General features: G+C 42.4%; 2 protein-coding genes across 4 annotated transcripts in view; one reads left to right on the top strand and one right to left on the bottom strand.

The window, feature by feature from the left end:
* The window catches only part of ifngr1 (interferon gamma receptor 1), a 467,767-nt gene that overhangs the window by 243,515 nt on the left and 201,004 nt on the right, over positions 1-23,248 (top strand). The gene's annotated exons all lie outside the window — the stretch shown is intronic.
* usp34 (ubiquitin specific peptidase 34) overlaps positions 1-23,248 on the bottom strand; it is a 79,077-nt gene that overhangs the window by 13,112 nt on the left and 42,717 nt on the right. Inside the window, exons 21-57 of one of the 3 annotated variants that reach the window (XM_044341627.1) lie at positions 22,984-23,138; positions 22,057-22,170; positions 21,819-21,918; positions 20,450-20,612; positions 20,196-20,322; positions 19,630-19,780; positions 19,407-19,507; positions 17,886-18,101; positions 17,664-17,789; positions 17,324-17,446; positions 15,974-16,057; positions 15,690-15,776; positions 15,381-15,581; positions 15,207-15,289; positions 15,077-15,117; positions 14,749-14,873; positions 13,331-13,483; positions 11,836-11,940; positions 11,623-11,717; positions 10,137-10,441; positions 8,760-8,923; positions 8,552-8,617; positions 7,940-8,086; positions 7,439-7,495; positions 7,013-7,090; positions 6,808-6,902; positions 4,356-4,528; positions 3,034-3,184; positions 2,857-2,935; positions 2,721-2,774; positions 2,276-2,371; positions 2,113-2,177; positions 1,882-1,957; positions 921-968; positions 459-524; positions 291-371; positions 14-99 (exon numbers count right to left, since the gene is read on the bottom strand). In XM_044341627.1, coding sequence (XP_044197562.1) covers positions 14-99; positions 291-371; positions 459-524; positions 921-968; positions 1,882-1,957; positions 2,113-2,177; positions 2,276-2,371; positions 2,721-2,774; positions 2,857-2,935; positions 3,034-3,184; positions 4,356-4,528; positions 6,808-6,902; positions 7,013-7,090; positions 7,439-7,495; positions 7,940-8,086; positions 8,552-8,617; positions 8,760-8,923; positions 10,137-10,441; positions 11,623-11,717; positions 11,836-11,940; positions 13,331-13,483; positions 14,749-14,873; positions 15,077-15,117; positions 15,207-15,289; positions 15,381-15,581; positions 15,690-15,776; positions 15,974-16,057; positions 17,324-17,446; positions 17,664-17,789; positions 17,886-18,101; positions 19,407-19,507; positions 19,630-19,780; positions 20,196-20,322; positions 20,450-20,612; positions 21,819-21,918; positions 22,057-22,170; positions 22,984-23,138 — 4,237 coding nt within the window. The remainder of the gene's footprint in view (positions 1-13; positions 100-290; positions 372-458; positions 525-920; positions 969-1,881; positions 1,958-2,112; positions 2,178-2,275; positions 2,372-2,720; positions 2,775-2,856; positions 2,936-3,033; positions 3,185-4,355; positions 4,529-6,807; positions 6,903-7,012; positions 7,091-7,438; positions 7,496-7,939; positions 8,087-8,551; positions 8,618-8,759; positions 8,924-10,136; positions 10,442-11,622; positions 11,718-11,835; positions 11,941-13,330; positions 13,484-14,748; positions 14,874-15,076; positions 15,118-15,206; positions 15,290-15,380; positions 15,582-15,689; positions 15,777-15,973; positions 16,058-17,323; positions 17,447-17,663; positions 17,790-17,885; positions 18,102-19,406; positions 19,508-19,629; positions 19,781-20,195; positions 20,323-20,449; positions 20,613-21,818; positions 21,919-22,056; positions 22,171-22,983; positions 23,139-23,248) is intronic. The other 2 variants (XM_044341635.1, XM_044341646.1) reach the window with 2 other exon arrangements.

The raw sequence follows: 23,248 nt of genomic DNA, 5'->3' as shown, positions 1-23,248 counted from the left end.
AGGTGTGACGTACCCGTCCTCCATGCCGGGCTGCAGGTAGAGGTGAGCGTGAACCGGACGCAGCCGCTGGATGACGTGAATACACAACCTCTGGAACATCTGGAGGATGAAGAAGAGAGGAAGACAGAGAGGATCAACTGTGTGTTTCTGACATGAAAAGATATGAAGATGAAACTCGGCGGGAAAATAAGATCAACCAGACGGAGGACAGGAAACAGGAAACAGGAAGTGAATAATAGAAAGAATATAATATAATAATAATAAAACAAATGTGATGATTAATAACTTACCTGTCTTACAATCTGATTGGGGCACTTAATGAGGATCTGCATCGGCCACCAGTTGTCATCCGCCATCCGATCCAAAAACCACTGAAGAAGAGAAAGTCAGGTTCACCAGAGATCATAATCAATAAATCTAATACCAGACAGTAGATAGAGAGCGTTTAGAGCACCGACCTCGCAGGCGGCCTGACTGTTGTTGAACTGTTTGGTCAGGAGTTCGATCCACTGCAGCATGGTGGGCTGTCGACACGCAAACACACGTTTACTATGATTAGTTCTACTGTTGTTGTTACTCAACGTCTCCACTGTTCAAACGTGTAAAACTCATCAACTGATAAACTGAAGGAAACAACTACAGGAAGTACAAACACATTATTTAATACTTTCTGCAGTTTTAAGGTTTGTTTGTTTTTATTTGAACACATCTTTTCTTTCTAATCTGATTTTGTTCCAGTAATGTTGTTACAGTTCAAGATGTCAGCAATAAAACTGAGTGAAATACTATCAGGAAGCTAATAAGTTAAGACCAACATTGTAAGAAAGAATTAATAACAGTTTCACAGATTTACTGAATCAGTCAAATCTACCGTCTGGACTAAAACCCACATGTGCAACCAGAGGTTTAATATAAATCACCTTTTCCTTTGAGTGGATGAAAGTCTCGAGGACGAACGATGTGCTGAGCTGAAAATGAAAAGTTAATTCATGTTAGTGTTTAAACACAGAAAACAAGAGACTGAAGTGATTTAAAGACTCGATTCTTTTTAGAAATAAGATTTGAAGATAAAACAGTTGATTTAAGCTTCCGTCGACAATCCTTTAAATAAATTAATAACAGGAAACATCATTCACTTCATTTAAAATCAGCTTTTCTGAATCTGACTTGAAAATTTTGAAACTTTTTCTCACAAAGTTCAACACAAAGAGCAAAAGATGTAAAACAGCACTAAGACTAAACTAGACTAAACTCTACAGGCCCAAACACACCGAGAGCGATGACTGACTGTTGATGCTCGAATGACACAGATTTATCATTTCATATTAACCGCTGCGTTAGTCAGATGTAATGACTGAAATGCAGAGGAGGAAAGTGAAACTAAGAGCGTCTGTGTCCACAGTAAATCATCTGTTGACTGTTTGATGCTTATTTATTTGTGCTTTAAAACGTGACGGCTGTGAAATAATCAGAATATAACGTTTTATTTCTCTCATTCAGAGGTTTTGTTCTCGCTACCGCTCGCTCTCCTTGCTCGACCATCGCCACGCTGTCTCTCTCTCTCTCTCTCTCTCTCTCTCTCTCTCTCTTTTTCGGCTGCAGAGAAATCAGTTTTGGTCACTGGCTCCTCATTTGACGCTCTAAAAATCGAGGTCTGAGTAGACGCGTCAAGACAGTTTAACGTCAGACGCTTCCAGTGTGTTCAGGCCGTCACACCAAGTTTCCATTTTCAGTGATTTTTTTTCTGACTTCAATACAACTTCAACAAAAATGTATTTTTTTACGCAGAAATACCAAAACCAGATCAAAACTCTCTCTCTGATAAGTGTCTCTATTCCTTCCCTTCATGTTATAAATAAGGAACATTTATATTTTTCTTACTTTGGCCGTCATGAGGGAGACGGCTTTGGGGTCTGGTAGAGTGCTGGGGATGCAGCTGCAGAGCTGCCACATGAAACTAGAGAAGAACAAACACACAGTTTATACCACTAAGACTGTAAACTGTGTTAATATGAATTATCAGCCGTCATGGAATCACTAGTGGTTATAGAGACCAACTATGATTCATCTAAACATCTTGTGAATAAACAAGGTAAAAGAATCGACACCGACCCGAAGTATGTGTGTTCAAATATGTTCTTGTCCTGGAGGAACTGCATGTTGTCGTGCCAAATCCACTGAAAGAGACGCAGCAGACGTGTTCAAATATCTAAAAACTGAAGATTTAAGTGTAAATATAAATACTTTAAAAAACTTAAAAGCTGCTCCGCGTTACCTCGAGCAGATCAGGAGAGACGTCGAAACTGAAGTCCTTCCCGTTCTCCTCCTCCAGCTCCACTCTCTTATAGAAGAGCATGTAGGCACTGTGTGTCTGCAGGTCCAACACATGTTTCATTATTAGCTTGTTTTAAGTTGTGATGAAACAAGCAAAAACATTAATAAACAGTCTGGAAACAAAGGCTGCAACTAAACATTATTTCCATTATTGATTCATCATTTTATCCAGAAGATGTAAGAAAACAGTGACTGTTATAATTTCACAGTCAAAGTTTGTCTTATTTTCTCATTAATATTAACTTTACAGTCATGTGTGACAGTAAAGTATTAAATGATCACATTTGAGGAGCTGAAACCAGCAGATATTTGTCCTTTTCTCTTAAAAAAAAATGATCCAAACAGCTGCTGAAGATCACTGCAGCTCTACTGGAAACACTCCTCACCTTCTCAAAGGAGAAATCCATGAACTTGTCAGTGACGGAGTCGTAGGTTTTAGTCTGAAAGACAAACCGAAGTCAGTGAAATCAGAAGATGAAATGATGTTTTGTTATTTTTTTGTCCTCTGCCTGCAGCTCGTACCGTCATCTCTCCACCGAAGCACTCGGAGGCCAGCTGGGCCGAGTCGAAGGGTTTCACCTCGGCGTCGTTGAACAAGTACCTGCGAGAACCCAACATGTGTTCAACCTGAATCTGTGTAATTAACGATGAACAAACTACTCGTTATTTCTACTGTGACACGCTTCCTTCTCCTCTCACCACTTGTTGTTCTTGTAGGCGTGCGGGTTGACGATGTCTCTGATGAAACTGTAGTAATGGCCGCCGTCCGCTGTGCCCGTGTGCACCGTGACTCCTATGAGGTCGTACTCATAGCTCTCCGTGACCTTTGGTTCGCCCTCTTCCCGAAAACCTGCGACACACGGACGACACCGCTCAGGAACCCGTTCAAATAAGAGTCATAAAGTTACCAAAACACTATTTTTCAGTGGGGATGCACGATACTGGACTTTTTGCTGATATTTCCAACTGACTGTGGCTGATACAGATATATGCTTTTTTTTTCCAGCTGGCTGAGGAGACTATTACATATGCAAGCATAGATTGTACTAAGTATGATCAAGAAAGACAATATATGAAGGAAGAACTGAGGAAGACTGGAGTTCAGGAGCTCAGCATTAAAACTTTAATGAACCTGCCAAGTGGGAGCAGCAGCAGAGTTTTCATTGAGTTTATTAGACAGACAGGATTAATGTGCAGGATTTAATCTCTGGTCCACACTCCGGAGCAGAAGGTGGCGGTAATGCACCTAATACGCTGGTTGCCAACTACCGTTATAAACCAAATAGAAGAAGTTTTTTTCCCCAACAGAGTGGTACATCCTGTCAGCCGAGGTGTTTCCTATCTGTGCAGCAGCTCCTCCGTGGACTGTGTCACCCTGACGGTCCCGGTGTTTCCTCCGCAGGCTGCACTTCACTCAGCTGCTCGTCAGACCCGCTGCTTCTTCCCACTTTAACCTGAATAACAAACCGGGACTCCGTGCTCCGGCCACTCCGGGGCCAGCTGGGAGGCTAGCGGAGCGTTAGCCGCAGCATGACCAGAGGGAGGTACAGCCAGCTAGCCTCTTAGCTAACGTTAGCCCTGGCTCTCTGTGTGGAGCACCGAGCCCCGGTTTGTGATTCAGGTTAAAGTAGGAAGAAGCAGCTGGTTTGACGGGCAGCTGAGTGAAGTTCAGCCTGCGGAGGAAACACCGGGACCGTCAGGGTGAAACAGTCTGTGGAGGAGAAGGCGACATATCGGCCTCTCATAATCGGCAGAATTCGCCGATGCCGATATTTAGAGCTTTTATCGTCCCATACTGATGACGTACTGATAATATCCTGCATCCCTGTTTTTCAGTAATATTTTTGTCCAATAAAACCTGACGCTTCCCACAAGTTAAAATAAGAAAGTACATTGTGTTATTAGTAGCAACATAAAAATGGCTGCAGGTATGTTGATGTAAACGTAAAACGCAGCGTCAACGCCACAAGAGTCTGAACGTCTGAGAGTTTACAGCGTGGTGTACGTGTGTTTAAACGAACCCTCTTTGCGCTCTCCTTTCCCCATGAGGAAGTCCTCGGTGTAGGGCGTCATGTCGAGGCGCAGCGGGAAGGAGAAGTGGGTGTTGACCTTCTCCTTCATCATGGTCACCATGTTGAAGGTGTATCGCATGGTGTTGAAGCTCAGGATGCGCGGCAGCTTCTTGAAACAGGCTCTGCAGGAGGAGGGAAGGAAGAAACAACAATGATGTCATTTCTTCATTATCGTGACCTTGTGGACAAAAGGACACGCAGGAAAAACATCAAGAGAACTCAAACAAAGAATAGCAGAACATAAAAGATCTATCCAGGTGTAGTGAATTAAGGAAATTAATTATCTGTTTCTTCCCTTAAATATGTGAGAATTGAGAAGGTGTTTTTGTCAGAATGAGGGGAAGAGATGTGGAGAAATTGCTCCTTAAGGCCTTTCTTTTGTTGAGTGAGGAGAAGAAGGACAAGATCATCATCATCACTGGAGGATGTTGACATCATCCTCCAGTGATGATGAAGATGATGATGATCTCCGACCGATGATCAGCTGCAGCTCCTGGGAAGCTTCACCAGGCTGACTGACAGCAGGAAGTTACTGAACCTAAACAGTTTGCATGTCGACTCCACGGGAAGAAATCCACAGTGTTTGTATTTATAAATACATGGTGATGATCAATGTATTGATTCATTGGCTTTATTTCTCCGCCCACCGTAGTGAGTAAACCTACCTGTCTGATCAATCAATATAGATACAGTAAATAAGTTCAAAACACACACAGCAGGATACTCAACACCCTGAAACAGCTGTCTGTGCAGATTACTCTTCCTGATTGGTTGATGCTTTTATTCAGTGTGAAAACTCAGAAATCGCTTTTTCGCCTCGTAATGTTCATGTTCTGTGTGAAAGTCCTCATGACACAAACAGTTTGAAAAAAAATATATATAAATATATGGCGTCCAGTGTGTAAAGGCCTTTAAGAGGGAGGCACTGAGAGGGTTAAATGAAGAATTAGACTTGAAGCCGTTATTACAGCCTACTGGATAATATTAGTTCTCTAATCAATATAATAACATTGTTAATGAGAACAGATCGATGTATTGACTTCAGATACACACGGACATAAAAAGTTTCAAAATAAAATGTTGCTTCAATTGAAAAAAATGAACTTTTTTTTTACTTCCTGTCTCAAATAATTAACTAAATGTTGTCCTGCTGACGAGATTATTGATTATTGCAGCTGTTCTGATAACCGCTGCATCTCTCTATTTGTTCAACAAGCACATTAATGTCCGAGCTGTGTGTCCCCCCCACCCCCCCTCTAGTTTCTCCTCCTGTCATCTCTTACTGCAGCAGCATCTGTCTGCTGGACCTGGCTCTGCTTCCTCTGACTGTCGCTGTCATTTCCTGGAGTTTCAGATCTGGTTCCTCATCCTGCAGGAGTTCAGTCTGACCTCTGACCTCTGAATGACGTCTTTCTCCTTCTGTCTCTCTCTATCTGGTGTCTACACCTGGAGCTGCTCGCCGTCCTCTTCATCACATTCTTCATATATTTATATATATTATAAATCTGTAATAATTTTGTTATCCTGTTCATCCTGTATTCTGTACGTCCATCCTGGTAGAGGGATCCTCCTCTGTTGCTCTTCCTCAGGTTTCTTCCATTTTTTTGCCCCATTAAAGGGTTTTTTTGGGGAGTTTTTCCTTGTTTGAATTAAGGGTTTAATGACAGAAGATGTTGTATTTCTGTACAGACTGTAAAGCTGTACAAATAAAACTGACTTGACTTGATGAAAGAGTATATTTGGTAATATATTCTGGATTTATGGTGGATTTTGTATCAACTTAGAGTAATGATATTTTGACGAAGGTGTTGTTATGTTTTATACATGGTACAGTGGGGGGGCGGGGGGGCTATATGAAATACTCAAGACAGACTCATCAGACATTTCTCTGTTAAAGAGCGCCTGAGATTGACACTAAAAATGAGAATTACTGGTCCACCTTAAAAGTCAGTCCACCTTAAGTGAGCCTGGTCAAGTTAACGCAACTTTACTGCTAAACTTTTCCTCTGCTCCGCTCGCGTTCACGTCATGTTTCTGCTGCTCGTGCAACCACACACACACACACACACACACACACGCCGTCTTAACGGAGCGACGCTGCTCTTGTACGTTTCACGTAGGCGTCCTTTAAAGAACGAAGAGAAGGAGGATGACTCTCATTAGTAGCTCGTTGATATTAATGATCGCCTGACATTTTAGCAGCGGAGTGAATGAATGAATACAGAGGAAACACTGATGGTGTATAAAGTGATTCGTCGGTCACATGATGAATCAATTATCTGTGTATGAGGGCGACACACTGATAGTGAAAACATGATGTAGTGAAGAAGAGTCGTGTGATCTGCTCGTAACATGCAGCTGTTAATAAACCTGCTCCGTGTTCTGAGTGTGTTGAACCGACCTTTTCTCTGCGCGGACCTTCTTGCCGCACTGGGAGCAGGTGTACATGTTGTCTCCCTCCAGAGTGTCCTTGATGGTCACCTCGTCCAGAGATTCCTGATCACACAGAACAGCAGCATGTTTATAGCAGAATATTGTGATTATGAGCTGTGATAAATGTGAAGTTTTCTACATCTGTACTAGATTTTTTGTGTTTTGAAACTCACGTAGATGTTCTTCATATCTGCGACTTGACATCTGACGGTGTAAAACTCCTCCGCAGTCTGACTGACGTGGTCACAATCCTGCAGGACGGAAAACACCAGTTTAACTCCAGTTTAACTCCAGTTTAACTCCAGTTTAACTCCAGCTTATCAAACTACTATAAATACTGTATCCTGAAGTACGCAGCCAACAAAACAGACATGTGAGGATTTAGTATGAAGTTAATAAAAAACAATTATACTTGAAATTATACAAGAACTGAGTCATTATTATTGATCACTGATTATAATGATACATTTTGTTAAATATCATTAATAACAACTATTAAAACGTGTTAAAAAAACATTTCCAATTTTTTTTTTAGATAATTCTGTATTTCAAAGTGACGTATTTGTGACATTAAAGCTGATTAATCTCCTAAAACTCACCAGAGAGACGACGTTGTTGGTGATGACGCCTCCAAACAGAGTCTTCACTGTGTTTTTCTGACAGAAAAAACAGAATTCAGACGTGTTTTCTATCAACGTTTGGTCACATTTTTATTCTAACTTCTATGATGAACTGGTATTTATATTGATCCTCTTCATCAACCTTTATACTTTCCTCGTTTTAACTGGTTTGGCTGCTTCTTGTAAACGTCTACATGTGTTAGAAGTTGAGTTTTGTGCTACATGATGATCAACTCCAACCAAATTTTTATTTTTATTTTATTGTCAAGACTTTTAATTCCTTCAAAGTCTGAAATTAAACCGCCAGCAGAAAGATTTAGAAAACAAAAACATTCACACATTATTCTAAATCCAGATGTTTAAACCTTTCTGTAACTCGTCCAGGTAGATAAATCGACTTGTTTCTATTTTACACTCTGGTCTTTATACCGGAGGAGTCGTTGTTACTGGTCTAGATGGTGTAAAGATGTGTGTGTTTACCAGCTCTTGAGACATCTCCTCTATCTTAGTGATGAGGTCGGTGAAGAACTCCGTCATGTCCTTCTGCTCGCCGGTGTTGAGAGGCTGTTTGTCCATAGTGTAGGTTTTACAGAACGGACGCGGGTTGTACGCTTTCCTCTCGCTCTCCTGAAGAGACGGACGGACGCACAGACAGAGGAGGAGGAGGAGGAGGAGGAGGAGGAGGAGGAGAAAACGACCACAGAAGACGACAACAGTTGTGTGTTTGCAGGATATAAATCACACACTAGTAACCTTTTATATTTAACTGACAACAATTACTTTCTGGACAGATGCAGAATCAAAACGGTGCCTTTACTGTTAACATTTAATCTCATTTTATTCCCTTTTGTCTTCTTATTTAACACCTTTCACAGACTCCAGTCACAAAGTGCTTCACAGTCAAATAATAAATAAATAAATACTAAAATCCAGAGCAAACATTCACACATCTGCAGACAAACAAATGTTTTACAATGCAGATGTTTAACATCAGGCTGTTTTCATTAATCTACAAGACGATGACGTATTTATTAATCTCTCTGCAGCCTTGTTATAAGAATATAAAGTTAGAAGTGTTGCAGTAAAACTCACCATGAGATACGTGAACATCTTCTGCAGCTCCAGCAGCGTGGTCTTGTGTTTGATATCCTCAGCGTACTGCACACACACACACACACACACACACACACACACACACACACACACACACACACACACACACACACACACAGGATGAGAATCTTACGCTCTATTGTGAAAGTGAAGGATCTGATCTAAAGTCTGTCTCTCAGGTACCGACCTTGGCGGTGAAGACGGCCTGGCGGGCCTCGGGGATCATGTAGAGCTGCTGGATGGTGGAGGCCAGGTAGCAGGTGGCTCCCAGGTTAGTCAGACCCACGAAGCGACACTCGGCCCGGACGTCGTCGTGAGGCCAGTAGTCCCACTTGTACGGAGCGTGAGAGGCTGGAGGGAACAAATGTATATCAGGCAGGAGGAAGGTTTTAATGTTCAGCTTCTTTCTGCAGACCGGGGGTATTTTCAGGAAGCATCAATCAATATTTTCAAAATAAAACGACCCAGAGAGAATTACCACCAACTCTGCAGCTCTCTTTCAGCTCATCATTAATTCATCTGCTGAAGGAGGAAAGTTTCTCTGAGTTCACCTTAAATCTCAGTTTAAGACGTTCACCTACGAGCAGGATTTGTGACATCACAGCTAGTTTGGAGCCAATCGGGGTCCAGCATTCAACCTACATCATTCACTGAGACTTTACAGTGAAGGAGGAGACATCTTAGTGTCCAAGAAGTTTAACTTTTGAAAGGAAAAATATTTGCGTCGTCATAGATTCTGCATTTTATTTTAGTGTAGAAGAAGGAGATGTGATTTTAAGATTTTTTTAACTGGTTAATTGAACTTTTTTTTGTGGGAAAACCACCTTAAAACACGTCTGTAAGCACAAGTACTTAATGGTTTAGTCTCTGTAGTGTGCAGCTGTAAAAAAGGCCAGCACCACATGGACTATTCTGCCCTCCCCTCCTCCCCAAAGTGGTCTGTTCCGCCTCCACTGTGTAGCTCGTTAAGACTGCTGTTCGCTTTCAGTGTTCAAAAATTGAAGCTAATCAAGCTCTAAGACGGGTGTAACTGCCTTTAGTTTTGACTGTTGTGTGCGTCCATCGAATTGTAAATACTCTGAACGTAGTTACATGTATATTCCTTCTTCGCTAAGATGAGTTTTCTGTTTTTTTTATTGGCTGTTACTGCTGGTCATGCTAATTATGCTAGTTTTAGTTTACGTGATGTACAAGGTTTTCTTGCAAACTGGAACTTTGGACTAGTTGTGATTGGATAAGTCACTTCAGTGGTGGGCTGTGATCCACCAGATTCAGTCTCTGTAGTGTGTAGTGTTGTCCCGGTCTGTCCAGCATTAATCCCACCGGAGGGATAACGTCACAGAAACAGACCGGATTCACTGTAGCAAAGCTCAAATTGAGTCAGATCATCGTCCCGGAGGACTTCTGACACAGAGTGTAGCTTGCAGAGAAGAGTTAGACTTACATTCATCGGGCGGGTGGTACGGTGGTGGTTAATGTGCACGTTTTCTGCCCCCCAACGGCCAACAATCAACAAATAGTTACTTTTTCTGCAGTAAAACGACAAACTGAAGGCGTTCCTCACCTTGCATGTGCTGTGACATCACCCAGTTGTGGAGCAGCCGGTAGTTCTCCACCGAGCCCTTCACCGTCTCCACCAGCAGGTCGTAGGCGGCGGCCCGGGCGGCGTGGGACTTGCACTTGGGCTGAGCGCGGTCGGCCAGGCTGGGGAGGAGGAAGAGGAGGTTGTGGACGTCCCGCAGGAACTCCTGCCCCTCGCGGGAGAACTTGAAGGGAGGTTTGTGTTTGAGGACACTGGTGGCGAGACGCAGGAGGCCCGTCAGCCCGTCGTCCTCGATGGTCCCGTCCTGCTGGTCCAGGATCTCACGGCTAGAAGAGAGAAACGCTGAGGTCACAGTGTGTCGATGGTGAACTTCCACCATCAACAACATCTTCTTCAGCTCAATGGAAGTCAGTTCATTTCCTATTAGGGCTGTAACGGTTCGTGTATTCGTCACAAACCGTTCGGTACACGACTTTCCTCGGTTTGGTTTGCTCCCCGTCCCAAACAATGGATGGATGTATGCTAGCTGGCTCTGTATGCTAGTTCTCCTGGTTACCCATGTAGTGTCGCCGCCGTCATTATTATTAAAATATGTGCTGTTATCCCCGTATTTAAACAATATCGTGTCTCGTCCCCCCTTCTCTCTCTCTGTCATGGTCGCCTTTGAGTGAAGCCGTTCTGAGCGACCAGAAATCATCATAGAACAGCTGTCAGCAGGTGTTTTTCAGGGTTTACGCCTGTGTATTGTGACCCCCGTCAGGCCTGAGTTGACCCCCCGCTGGGCCTAAGTATCAGCATTCTAAACTAAAATGAATTATACAAGTAGTTTAGCTCCGTTAAGGAATAGCTCAGTGCGTAGCGTGTGTGGTGGAGTGCAGTCGAGAGAGAGAGAGAGAGAGTGTGTGTGTGACGGCGAGGCTGCAGCTATCGGAGCAACCCCCCAACCATCTGAGAGCAGCTGCTCACTAACAGCTCCGTGTGTTTACAGCAGGGAGCAGGAGAGAGGACAGACGTCTCACTCTGCTGCTGATGCGGACGTTCACGGACTCTTTCAGTTTATAAATGTAGCGTCAGTCTGACTAAGTGTTGATGACACTTAGTAGTTTACAAATTATTTGATGAACGCGGGCGCTGATACACAAAAATGAACTAAATGGGTTTTCTTTCTATTTTAAGAAGCAAAACGACAGCAATCGGTGTTTATCTGGTGTACGTTTGAGTTGAGTTTTGGACTGTTGGTCACACAAAACGAGCAACTTTAAAATATCATCTCAAGCTCGGGGAAACTGTGACGTGGCGTTTTTCACAATTTTCTGTCATTTTGAGAACCAAACAATTAGTTGAAAAAATAGTTCAGTATGAATAATTGAAAAGATCTTCCTGTGAGGACGGACAACCTCGTGCACAGATATTAGGTGACATCGACCAATATATCGATCGTTCTAACATGCTGTGATCATCAGATTCAAATCATTATTGTATAACAAGACTGTCGTGACCGTCTGACCTCCTGATGCAGTCGGCGAGGTGTCTGGCGAGAGCGTCCAGGTCCAGCAGGGTGGTCTGCATCGAGCCAGCCAGCGACAGAGAGGGAGAGACCTTCTGTGAGTTCAAACAGACCAATACTAGCAACCGTTCAATAACACATCACAGCAAACACTTGACAAACAAAATAATCTAATCAACATGATCATTCGTGCTGCGCTCCAAAGGTTCCCACCTGGCTGGCGTCTTTAACGTGGATGTTGTCGATGAGTTTACAGAGAAGCCAGAAGTATTCCTTACAGCCGGTTCTTAACAGAGGCTCCTCTTCATAATCCTCCACCTGCAAATACAAGTTTTACAATTAAAAACGTCAGAGTTTGATAAAAGATGCAACAAACCAGTATTTATTATTTTTATTCTCCTAATTCAAATAAATGAACTGTATCAGTATCGATTAGCCAAAGCTAGCAATTTAGCTAAAAAAACAAATCACTGACATATCACCTGATGTTGTTATCTAAATAAAACAAATCCCCTGCTGATAAAATAAAACGACAGCCGCTCTGATCTTCCGTACTTAATAAAGATATAATTGTGTATTTATGATGTTTTACAGAAGTTTTGTGTTTTAATTCTCCTCAAACTGATTTAAAAATCTGTGCGTTCGTGTCTAATCAGAACATGAAAGCTCGTCCAGCAGGTAAATGTTGGAGCTGCTGAACGTCACATGACCCCTCAACTCCAAACCAAACATGGCGGAGTAGTGATGTCATCAGGGTCGTGTCCCAGTCCCATAATATATGTTTAATTCTGAGCTTGTTTTAAGTCTGTACTGCATTTACACAAGAAATGTGACAAAATAACATAAAATCAAACATATTATGATTTTCTTAGTGTGCTGTTGATGCACTTTTAGCCCACAATGCATTGCAGAAAAGAAAAGGAGACCATTAAACGCTAGAACAAAGATTGCAGTCACCATTTGATTGATGTCCATGTTGTATAAAGATCTTCAGCTGATTAATGCAATAAGAGAGGAAGAAAGTATCTGTTCTGATTTAATCTTGTAGTTTTGGCGTTAAAATGCTTCCGTACATGACGTCACAGCCCGTAGTGTTGATGATATACTGGCAGAGAACGAGGTGATGTGACCGCAGCTGGACAGATGTTTCGTTTAGTCGGAGCTCAGAGCTGCTGAACTTCACTCGGGAACAGAAAATCTGATGTTTTATCCTCTTTTTATCCTCTTTACCTCTTCTTATCACTGTAGTTGTTTTATTGTTTATTGTATTTATCTTTCTCCTTTCTTTTAATATTTTAAAATATCTTTTTTTGTTGCTTGCTTGATTGTTTGTACCTCTATTATTATTATTATTATTGTTATTATAAAGCAATGAGAGCTGCTGAGAGTGAACCAGAACAGTAAAGTTGCAGCCGGACAGATAAACAATGAGCTGAAACTCACTATAAAGCTCCGTAAAGCCGAGAGGAGCTGCAGATTATTCTCTGTATATTCATCACTATGATCCACAGAGTGTCTCAGTCTCTCCGGCGTCGATCCCATCAGAGGGACGACGTCTCACAGAAACAGACCGGATTCACTGTAGCAAAGCTCAAATTGAGTCAGATCATCGTCCCGGAGGACTTCTGACACAGAGTGTAGCTTGCAGTAGAGTTTCCTGTGTGTGTGTGTGTGTGTGTGTGTGTGTGTGTGTGTGTGTGTGACGTACCCTCAGAGGTTTGAGGGCCTGAGCGTCAGGCAGGAACTTGAGCAGCGTCGAGGCGGCGAGCAGCAGGAAGGATCTGTTGATGGATTCTCCTCCCTCCAAACCCGACAGAGAGAGCTTGTAGAGGCCGTTACACGCCTCGTGTCTCACCGCCGGCTGAAAAACAACAACAACAACAACAACAACGACTGTCAGGCATCAAACTGATGTAAACGTCATCTACACCTACAGCTGACGTCTTCGCTCTGAACAACAGCTGTTTAGCTTACACGCCGCCTGTTTTTATTTCATTTACTGTGCTCTTCTTCTGTGGTGTTCATACCAGTTAAGATCAGCTGGATATGAACATAAACTCAAGACTTCTGTTACACTTGATGATTCAACTGCTGCTAACAGACAAACATGCTGATATAAAGACGTCTCAGTCCAGAGTTCAGACTGAAACACTCATCAGCTGCTCTGTGGTGCATCAAATCAAGCGCTCCCATGTCGTCAGGTTATGTTATTAAGAGACAGACGTTTTTCTGTCAATAGAAAAGTGAAAGTTTAAGCAAAGATTAATAATTTATATACATGATTCTGGCCTCAGTATTGAATAATTGTCATCAATTTATATAAATGTACACATCAGAAAACAAACAAAAAACAACAAATCAAAAGCTGAGTTAAAAGAAGATCTATATTACTCCACACGATTAGAGTGAACAAACACTTTAACACTTTAAGATAATTTGTCATGAAAGGGAAGAAGATTTCATTCTTTTATGGATAATCCTGGACTCGTGAAGGACCTGTGGATGTTTGGACCTGCTCACCACATGTGAGCCAGTGTTAGTAGTTTTCTGTTTTTATAATCACAAAGTCTTTTGTTTTCATATTATTATATGTTTATTATTGACAGTTTGTTTGCTGATTTGAGTGCACAACATCTTGTCTTTAATATTTCTTGCTTGTGTTAAATCCTGATTTGTCTTTTGTGTCATGGATCCGGCGAGTCCTCTCTCTGGCTGAAAGAGTCCGACCACCGGTAAAGATGGCCGCTTATACTGCAGCAGGCAGGAAGTGGAAGAGACCAACCGCAGCGTGCCTCTCAGGATCCAGTTAACTTTAATTACTTTAGGGCTTTAAGTTTATTTTTCTTGCTTTTGATAGATAGTTTTGGTTGTAAATAGTTTCTTGATTTAAATCTTTGTTGAGATTAAGGTTCAGTTGTGTTGTAGAGTTAATAGTTTATGTGTCATTTATCAGGTCTGTTGAGCTGTTTGTTTAGTCGACATCAAGTTGAGTTAAAAGACTCTAGTTTATGAAATTACTTTCTTCTAGTTTTTTCTATTTTTGTATTTTGGAAAAAATAATTTAATTTGAAATGAAGTTGTAAATAAGTGACTAAAGAGTTTTACTGCTGGGTCTCGGACACTCACCTCCGGCACCAGCAGGGTGAGCTTCTTCAGCCAGTCGTGGAGGTGGTCGCTGTCGGCCAGACTGGACTTCACGGTGGAGGAGCAGTGAGCCCAGCTCACCAGCAGCCACATGGAGTAATGAGTCACTGACGGGGAAACAAAACAGAACTTCTAACATCAGGATTGTTTTCTTTTCCTGCATCCGGTTTGATTTTAGTTTGATTTGTTTTGTGGGGAGGAGACAGAGTCTAAATCCCTTCTGCATGCTTTGATTTCCTTCTTCCTTTCATACTTTTATCATTTATGTTGAAATATATAAAGATTAAAGACAAGTTCTATAAATCCTCACCTTCATGTCGAGACCTGTGGTCAGACTGAGCCTTGAGAACTCTGCAGAAGAAGAAGAAAGTGTTTAATAATACTCGATATATTCACTATTATTATTATTATTATTGTTGTTGTTTGCTGTATTTCATCACCTGTGTGCGAGGTTGTCGTAGGTGTACGCCACGTTGATCAAACGTTGGATCAGGTTGGTACCTTGGACGAGGCTGAGGAAGACCTGCGGACCCAACAGACAGATCAGCTGATGATGACGTCCCAGAATGCAAAGCTGGTACCCGTTACCGACCGGGCGGAGCGTTTTAACGTACCTCTGTCAGTCGAGGGATGTGCAGGCCTTTCCCGTGATCCACCGTAGACTTGCGGGATTTGCCCGGCCACGCCCGTTTGCGCTGGTTGTCTGCGAGGCCGGACCAGGAGAAGACGTCGTGGTAGGCCAGGTCCAGGTCTGCGGGGTCCACCGCGAACTGGCAGATCAGCTTCAGCAGGCAGGCCAGACAGTCCAGCAGCCACTGCAGAGGATCAACACCAGACGCTCACTGAGGCTGTTTTTACTTATTGTTCTGTTCAAAACGATGCTCTTCAGTCTATTTCACTCAGTAAGACCTAAACTCTCTCACCACAGTCCAGGACTCCTGGTCTTTGGGCTCCAGGATGCCTGAGTTGAAGATCTCCAGGAGCAGCTGGAGGCCTCCAGACGACACGAACTGAGAGAGAAAGAGAAAGCTTTAAACTGACTGCTCTGTTGTTAAAGCTCAGATCTGGACTGGTTCTGTTTGTGTGATATTTTTATCTTCATTTTTACTTTGATAATAATTTGAATTTGAAAGACGGTGAGAAGTGAGAGAAGGAAACCGTGTGTTTGCTGTTTGTTTGGACTGTGGTGTCACTGGTGTGTTTGTACCTTGCAGCTCCAGGTGTTCTTGCTGTTTTCTATCTGATCCTCACTGGAGTCGTCTGAGTCTGGATACAGATCGCTGTAGCTGCCCTGCAAACACACACACACACACACACACACAGTAAGATACACACACAGGACGGGTGGCTGAAAGGGTTAAGGCGTACCATATAAATACAACGTCCACAGTTCGATTCGGTTCGGGACGTTAGTTGCATATCAGACACTTCTCTCTTCCCTTGTTTCCTGCCTCGATACACTGACTCTCAAATAAAAAGGCAAAAATGCCAAAAAATAAGTGTTTATATGTACAATATGTAATTTCAGCCGCTAGGCGTCTCAATCAAAACAATAACAAAAGACGGAGTGTGATGACGGTGTGAAGCAGCAAGGGATCATGGGAGTTGTTGTCTTCGTTGTTAAATAACCAGCTTCACCGGGATAGGATTACTCCAGTGTTCATCAGTCTCCAGAACAAACAGACCCAGAGATTACAGGTAAAAACACTGAATGAAGCTGTTTCACCTAAAAAAAAATAAATCAGTGTTTCTCTGGCGATGTTCGGTGACCACCAGACTTCCTGGAGGGGCTGTTAGCCGAGCTGCTGCTAACGTTTGTCCAGTTTATTTCTCTGATAACTTAAGATCCAGACGTCCAATGACTAAAATCCTTCTTCCGGCTAAAAGATATAGTTAAAAACGACCTAAATTTATCATGAAAATGTGTCTTAAAACTGAATAAAAGTCAATTTATAACAGTTTGTGTGGAACAACCACAACACCGATGTATTATCTTGTATGTGTGTAAGTTACTCTTTGGTAGACGCCATTGTAGCGGACAAACACAGCGCCGCCGTATTATCTTGTGCCTGTTTACTCTTTGGTAGAGGAGGTATTGAAACTTGTTGGAAACATTTGAGATAATGTAAGTACACAACTCAACAACATATATAACATAGGTCTAGTTGTTTTTAGACATTTTAATGTGGAATAATTACATATTATAGCTTTAAGTCTAGTAAACAAGTCCATGTGTTGTGGTTGTATTTATGTCTAACTGACACCAACATTAAATATCAATGACTGACTTGATAAAAACTTTTTATATTGTTGTGTTTTTATAGGTTTGTGTTGATGTTGTTCATTAACACATATTTATATCTGAGAATGTGCTTAAAATAGATTGTTTTGTTATAAAAATGTATTACAGTAACTGAGTCATTTCAGTTTATGAAAGATTCTTCTTTTATGTTTCTTTCCTGCTTATTCTGCCTTCATGTGTTAAACAAAACTCCAAAACCAGGAGTTTTATATTAACGTAGACGGAGTGTTTAAGGTGGTGGTTTGTGTCTCTTACGGTGGACTCTCTGTGGATGCGTCGGTTGGGTTTGCCCAGAGCCTCGATGATCTCCAGAGCGTAAAGCAGCTTGTGAGGACTTTTAATCCTCAGCAGCTCCTTCCAGCACAGACCCTCCCCGTTCTACACACACACACACACACACACACACACACACACACACACACGCACACGCACACACACACACACACATAGACACACACACACACACACAAGTTCAGTTATTCAGAGGTCAAAACACATCATGAGAAAATTCATCTTCATGTTTCTTCTTCTACTATCTGTATGATTGTTGAATGTTGGTGCAGTGAAGTCGTGAAAGCTGCTGGTGGCGACTGACCGCGTCGTCCGAGATGTTCTGGAAGGCCTGAAGCATCTTGGGACACGTAGGAAGAAGCATCAGCAGCTCCCAAACCCGACGAGACAGATTCTCAGCGTGGAGGTGAAGCTCCTCACAGCGCGTGCTCTGAATACACAAACAAACACATCGTTAATTCTTCTCATTATAAGGAGTAAATACTTGAGGTGTGTTATGTTACGTTCCTCCGTCACTCACACCGACCTCGGGACTGTCGTGGACCTTCTCGGTGTTGGGGCTGGGCGGTTTGAAGCAGGCCAGCATCTCCAGCAGGTCGAACAGCGTGGTGAGGTGCGGCTCCTGGAGGAGCAGCAGCATGGGGATGTGCTCCTTCTGGGGAGGCGGCAGGCAGGACGCCGGCAGCTGGACGCCCTCCCCCTTCCTCTCCCTCCGCGGAGCTCCCAGAGACACAAACACCATCTGGGATCAAACGGACACACGTGACTCAGCGATTAATCATCTCTGCTGTACATTTTTTCCCAATTAGAAGCTACAGTGTGACTTTTAAAAATGTCTAAAAATGGAATTAAAAGGGTTTATTCTCTGTTTAATGACCATTTTAAGACATTTCAGACTCAGTGTTCATCAGTCAAAGCTACTTTGAACTGAATGCATTTCTATGAAAGACATATAGCAAGGTACCAACGATATACAAATACAGCCGATGTAAGAGTGGATCTGAATAACGCAGGTTTAAATATATTTAACCCTTTCATGCATGGCGTCCACTACAGCAGACGGATGATTGGAAGCCATCTTGAACCATTTACGTTGTAGCATCATGTCCCAACTAGCAGGTGTTGAACCCCCAAAGTTTACAGTCTACAAATCCATCTGAGTATCATTTCTGACTCTCTGTGATTTTGTGATATTGAATCATAAATTCAACATGGCGGAGGGAGGAGGAAATGCACCGAGTAGCTCAGGAATATCTGTTAAATACTTTTATTCTCAGAGAAAGTCTATTTTTCAACTAAATAAGATGTTTGAAATACTTTCATCAAGTTTTTAATAATATTTTTCTTGTATCTGTCTGCTCCAGTGGACGTCATGAATCAAAGGGTCTACTGGGCCTCAAATATCTTCTCTATTGTTGTTGTTGTTATTTAATGTTCATATGTGTATTCACACCGTTTGCTATTAGTCATAAAATAATATATTTTGCCTATATTGATTTCCATAAATCACTTTTTACTCCGTTGATGCATGGAGTAAAAATAAACAATATATTTTTTTTTTACTCTGTGATTTAATAATTCATGCATGAGAGGGTTAAAGAATCGTCTTTGGAAATGTTTGATAACGATGCATTCAAGATATTTGTTAGGCCTCAAACTTTGTTTTGGTGTAAAACAAAGAAAGTAGACTTAAGTATTTTTTGCAAGAAATCTCTGCAGGGAACCTTCAGCACATGTTTAGCATGATGTTCAGCATGTTAGTAGTGACCATGCTAATAACATTAGCGTGTTAGTTCATCTGAGGCTAATAGTTATACAAACATTACTTCATCCTGTCATCAACTGAAGTAAAACCGCCTTCAGCAGACGAGCAGTAACAGTTTTTGCACAATGTGTTACATGATTTATAATCAATAAAAAAATGTATCAAGCTTTTATTCAAATCTCTGTATCTGACCCAACTGTCCTCTAACTTCCTGTTGGTTGTTCTTTAGTTAACTGACTGTTAGCTTGGAAACAGACATATGGAAAGAAACCCAGCGGTCACCTGCATGTCTTTGAAGCCCAACTCATGCAGCGTCTTCTCGTCGTAGTCGGTGGTCAGTTCGTGACCAGATGAGATCATCCTGACCGGTCCCATCAAACCACCTGCAGGAAACACAGACACAGCGGCTCACAAAAGGCTTTTTAAAACTGTATCAAACCGAGAAGGATCGACCGATCCGTCCGTTCAAGTGATCTAGAGAAGTTCGTTGTGCGGGTGTGTTCACCTGGAAAGTCTCCCGGCTGCCGGCTGCTCTGGCCAAACTCCTGCAGCTGAGCCTGCTGGTTCATCTGCTCCTTCTGCAGGTTCTCGTACCAGTGGGTCACCTCCGCTCGCAGGTCTGCTACCTGGTCGCTGGGATACATCTCGATGGTCATCTGGTGACAAAAAACAACAAAAAGACATCAGTTCTAATGACATGGATCAATATTAACAATGACAGTCTGATTAATGCAGCTTGAGAGAATATAATAAACCAGCATTATTTTCATCTTCTTCTACTGAGATAATGATGTGTAGAGTTTATTAAATGTTGGCGCCCTCCAGTGGCAGTATCTTCTTTTAATACAAGTTTTTAATACAATGCTATTACAATGTTTTTTAGTTTATTATGGTCATGACCCACAGAAACACAACAAATAGACAATAAAAAACTGTATCTTCTTATTTTATTTGAATAATTAAGTCTCATTTATTTCCAGTTGAGGCCGAACTGAAGCCGTTGCTGCAAAGCTTGTGAGTTTATCTCCTATAACGTCTTGATTGATCTCATCTAACAGGCGGACCGGTCACCTTGTCAGGCAGGCCGGCGGGCTGACAGACGATCCTGAGCGGCAGAGACTGTTTGTCGCTCAGAGCCTTCAGGTGGCTGCTGATGCCCGTCCCCTCGATCTGCCACTGACGCAGGTGGTAGGCGAACCTGACGAGGACGGAGACAGAGAGAAAAAAAATGTTGAAATGTGTTTAAATGTCGTCTGTATTGATTTATATCTGAGTGTGTGTGTGTGTGTGTGTGTGTGTGTGTGTGTGTGTGTGTGTGTGTGTACCTGCGTCTGAAGGCCTCCAGGTGTGTTTTCAGCATCAGCAGCCCTCTCTCGATGCTGGTCAGACTGGAGTGAGCGTCTTTCTCCAGGTTGGCTGAAGCCATCAGCAGACTCTCCATACACTTCCTGATGAACTCCTGCTCCTTCTCCAGACCCGTCTTACCAGCTGGAGACGCCAAGACACACACACACACAGTCATTCATTTTCTCCCGGTTAGACGACTGTAACTCCCTCTACACCTGCCTCCAACATACAGCAGCTCCGCTTCTAACCAGAACTCGCCGTAGGACCCACATAAAATCCAGAATAAACTACAAGATCCCGACCTCGCCCCCCCAGCTACGTCTCTAAGCTCCTTGTTCCACTACACGACCTCTCTGATCCATAAATCTCATCCTTCTACCCCCCCCCACACAAACCTCGCCCCCTCCAAACTCTGTGGAACCATCTTCCACTGTCTGGTTAGACCTGCTGAATCCTTGCTCCACGTGTCCTGTTTTATTTCATTCTGGTTGATTTCTCTCTGTGTCGTGTTTGTCTACTTTATTGATCTGTTTCCATTTTGCATGTGTGTGTGTGAAGCGCTTTGTAACTGTGTGTTTTAAAAAATACTTACATCCACAGTCACATATCGTATAAATTTAGATTCATCTCTAGAGGTTTGTTTTCACTTTGACTTTAAAATGTTTTTCTTTTGATTTGATGCTTTATTCTCATCGTATTTGGGGTTTTATATCAATAAAATCATCCAAAATGATACAGATGATATAAAGAAATGACTAAATAACAACTGAAGTACATTCAGCTTGGAATATGTATCATATTTAACACATCAGCTGTGATTTAAAGATATAAAACATGAAAAACTACATTGAAGATCTTGTAGCGACACTAAATATTCTGTTGTTGACACACAGGAGTCACCAAACCTTTCAATGTTCTGGAAAATTCCTTATAAAGCTTATTATCCTTGATTTTAACTCATGAAGTGACGTCTACTGAACATCCTGCTGCAGTCATGTGACAATGTGTGAATCTGTGTATCCACGACATCACATGACAGAACTAGCTAATTTTAAAAAAGCTTGTTTTTTTGTTAGTAAAGGTTTCAACTCATTTAATAAGACGTCCTGTATGACATGAAACCTGTTCTGACCACGTTTCTTGAACAAATTGATATAAAACAAGTTAGGGAAACATCATTATGACATATATGTTACATTACAGATCTTTAACACTGAAGGTAGAATTTCAAAATAAAATAAAATAAAATAAATCAGAAATGTGTTCCTCGTGGTCTGTTTCATATTCCCTATAATTTTCCTTTAAGTAGAAACAGGTTCTTATGGGTTAATGTTTAATTGAACTGACCGTTGATGTAGTAGGAGTTGATGTACTGGATGGCGGCACGGCTGATGTCAGCGGACTGAGCTCTGAGAGCGATCCCCCACAGCTGGTCCATCCCACACAGCTGGAAGAGACACATCAGGACTGAGAGTTAACCATCCGTCCGTCTGTCTGTCTGTCTACTCCGGTATGTCATGTTTTTTTTTTTTTTGTTTTCAGAACACGGATGATGATGATGATGAGTCAGAGGAGTTTTGCGTACCTCACAGCTGGAAGCGTTGTCCAGGGCGCTGGTGGCGAGGCGGGCCAGGTTACACAGGTGCTGGAAGAGGTTGAGACCCGTCATGCTGATGGTCTCTGGCTTCAGCTGAGGCATCTGGAGGGAGACACACACACACACACACACACACACACACACACACACACACACACACACACACACACACACATACACAAACCAACATCAACACACAGCTGCTGCTTCAGTGGCGCTCGTCAGACTGTTTCCACTCCCGCTGAGCTGAAAACATCCAGCGGAGGAAATTTATGAACGTGTGAAACTAAATTCTGCTGTAAAGCGACTTATCTGTAAGAGTCCCAGACATTTCTTTAAAAACTCCTCGGAGACTTTATCAAAACTCTTCATGTTCTTAACCTCCCTAAACGACTTCACAGCCTCACCTCGCTCTTCATCCGCTACCGCGACCGAGCTTTATTTTGAAAAGCCTGTCCAACATGTGATTGACAGTTCTCTGATGTTTGCTTCTTATTTCCAAACTGGGAAAAAAAACATGGTGGTTGTTCTGGAAATGTAATGCAAGCTGGGAAACCTATGATACTGGGATTACACCGACTTCCCATTAAAATAAGTTTCTGAACAAGTTTAGAGTGAAGAAATGAGTCACACAGTCGCAGAATTCTGCTCCGTTTCCATTTCCGTCCAATATGTAGTGTTTGGAAACGGCCTCTACAAGTTGAGTCATCAGATTATCTAAACAATCCAACTAACAAATCCAAACTGGCTTAATTCTCAGAGTAGGTTTTCCAGAAAAGAAAAATTCCCAGAGCAAAAAAGTTAGCGAGGCATCGACGCTGTTTGCCAAGAACAAAATGTTCAAAAAATTCCCAGATATTCCAGAGAGCAGAGAGGAGGAGAGAGAGAGAGACAACACCGTCACCACCACCGTACCTTCTCCAGGAAGAGATGTTTGTAGGTCTCCATGCCCATAGCGTGCTGGTCTTTACTGCGGACCTGATTGAGGAACCAGTGCAGCGCGTCGTCGTAGCATTCGGCGTCTTCCACCAGGCAGTGCCACAGGATGTCCACCTGCTCCAGACTCAGTCCTGCAGAGAGAGAGAGAGAGACAGAGAGAGAGAGACAGAGAGAGAGAGAGAGACAGAGAGAGAGAGAGACAGAGAGAGAGAGAGACAGAGAGAGAGAGAGAGAGAGAGAG

The sequence above is a fragment of the Thunnus albacares genome, chromosome 3 (assembly GCF_914725855.1).
Source record: "Thunnus albacares chromosome 3, fThuAlb1.1, whole genome shotgun sequence".
Classification (NCBI taxonomy): domain Eukaryota; kingdom Metazoa; phylum Chordata; class Actinopteri; order Scombriformes; family Scombridae; genus Thunnus; species Thunnus albacares.
The sequence above is the reverse complement of the archived record's forward strand: the minus strand, read 5'-3'. Positions and strand labels throughout refer to the sequence as shown.